The following is a 1,731-nucleotide window of genomic DNA, read 5'->3' as shown; positions in this document are numbered from 1 at the left end:
GTGAGGTTGGCCCAGGATTGGACACTGTTTCGTTCTGCTGTGCATGGGGTCGCTATGAGTTGGTTCCAACTCGATGGCACCTGACAACAACAACAATGCTACCAGAGCAAAAATAGTTGTGTTAAATTATAAAAACTAGTCTCAACTCTAATTCACTGGAAGTGGATATTACTTTTCCATAGAGATAAATGACAAATATGTTTCCCAATAATAGGAGGGCCAATATCTTGCCAGTATTTTATCTTACCTGAGCTATCTTAATTGCAATATGAATCCGTTCATCTTTCTCAGAATGTCTTGTTTTCTGTAAAATTTGCCATATTATGTTTCTCAGTCCATCCTCTTCCTCATCTCCCCGAAGCTCCCAAGACAATCTCACCAGGTTATACACTAATCCATAGTATCCAGTCCAGATTACATGATTACCTGTTTAAAAAGAAGCATTCTTTGTGAAAGTATCATTTTATTCTCATCAACGATTTTTTGTATGAAATATAAGAGCACATATTTTATTAAAATTCATAATAATATTCTAATATTTTTAAATTCTAAGCTTTAGAAATTTTTGACCCTCAACTGATTTTACCCATTTAATTTTAAAATATCAAGTATCATTTTAATATTTCTAACCCTATGAAAAACTGAATTGCAATTGCTAATATAATACCTTATAAATTTCAATGTTATACAGGTGAACTGTAGACTACATACTATAAGTAAATCCCTGAGTTTGAACTCACCAGTCACTCCTTGGAAATCCTATACAGGGTCACCAAGAGACAGAACTGACTCGATGACACTTACAACAGCTACAACTCTTTTGTGGTTCTGTAGAATAGGCACTTGACTACTAATCACAATGTCAGCAGTTCAAATCCACCAGCTAATCCTTGGAAATGCTACACAGTGTCCCTGAGTCAGAACTGACTTGACAGCACTTAACAACAATAAAACAACAATTCTTTCTCATAGAATTCTGTACTCTGATTTATACAACATCAAAACAGAAATTTTGACATTTTCTAGGAACTCAAATTGCATTCTGTTACAATGTTCTTTGAGTTTGGGGAACAAAAAGAAGTCTAAAAGGGCAAGATTAGGTCTACTATGTGTATGGAGTAAAGTTTTCCAATGAAATTCTCATAGGACAGTGTCGGGGACCAGCCTCAACAGGGAAATTTGATTCACGAAGTAGGGAGATCTGGCGGAGAAAGAAATAGAAAAAGAATGCACACAAAGACGTGACGAGAGAGACAAAGAGACATCCTGAAACCAGAGTGGATGCAAGACTGGCAGGCAGATCCTGGATTGCAGGCATCATGGTCCCTGCAGGCAGTAATGCATGCAGGTTTCAATCTGCGTCCGTCTTTTATTTCAGGGAGGGATTTTACACAAAGTAAGAAGGGGATTATTAAGACAGGGTACAGAAATGAAATGTGATTAATCATTCAAAACAGGACACAATGATTTACAGGAACAAATTCTAAAATATACATTGCAAATGGTCTTAATAATCTAACAGCCATAATTTTGCAAAAATTCAAGCAAATTGTTATAAATTCCTTTTTACGTTCAAATCCTAAGGCAGCGACTCAAGGTTTCTCAAGGCTAATTAACATACCTATAGCACTTAGTCTCGAATGGGTAAAGGTGAAAAAGGATTTAAAAGGTCTGAAGAGAGTCAAGCTGTTTCAGCTACCTGGCTTAGGCTTTCAGGAGGAAGAAGGACCT

General features: G+C 36.5%; 1 protein-coding gene across 1 annotated transcript in view; it reads right to left on the bottom strand.

The window, feature by feature from the left end:
• TMEM232 (transmembrane protein 232) overlaps nucleotides 1–1,731 on the bottom strand; it is a gene marked incomplete at its 5' end in the record, with an annotated part of 464,990 nt that overhangs the window by 270,696 nt on the left and 192,563 nt on the right. Inside the window, one exon of the mRNA XM_006876811.1 lies at nucleotides 248–426. Within this exon, the coding sequence (XP_006876873.1) occupies nucleotides 248–426 (179 nt within the window). The remainder of the gene's footprint in view (nucleotides 1–247; nucleotides 427–1,731) is intronic.

This window comes from Chrysochloris asiatica, unplaced genomic scaffold (assembly GCF_000296735.1).
Source record: "Chrysochloris asiatica unplaced genomic scaffold, ChrAsi1.0 scaffold00416, whole genome shotgun sequence".
Lineage (NCBI taxonomy): Eukaryota > Metazoa > Chordata > Mammalia > Afrosoricida > Chrysochloridae > Chrysochloris > Chrysochloris asiatica.
The sequence above is the reverse complement of the archived record's forward strand: the minus strand, read 5'-3'. Positions and strand labels throughout refer to the sequence as shown.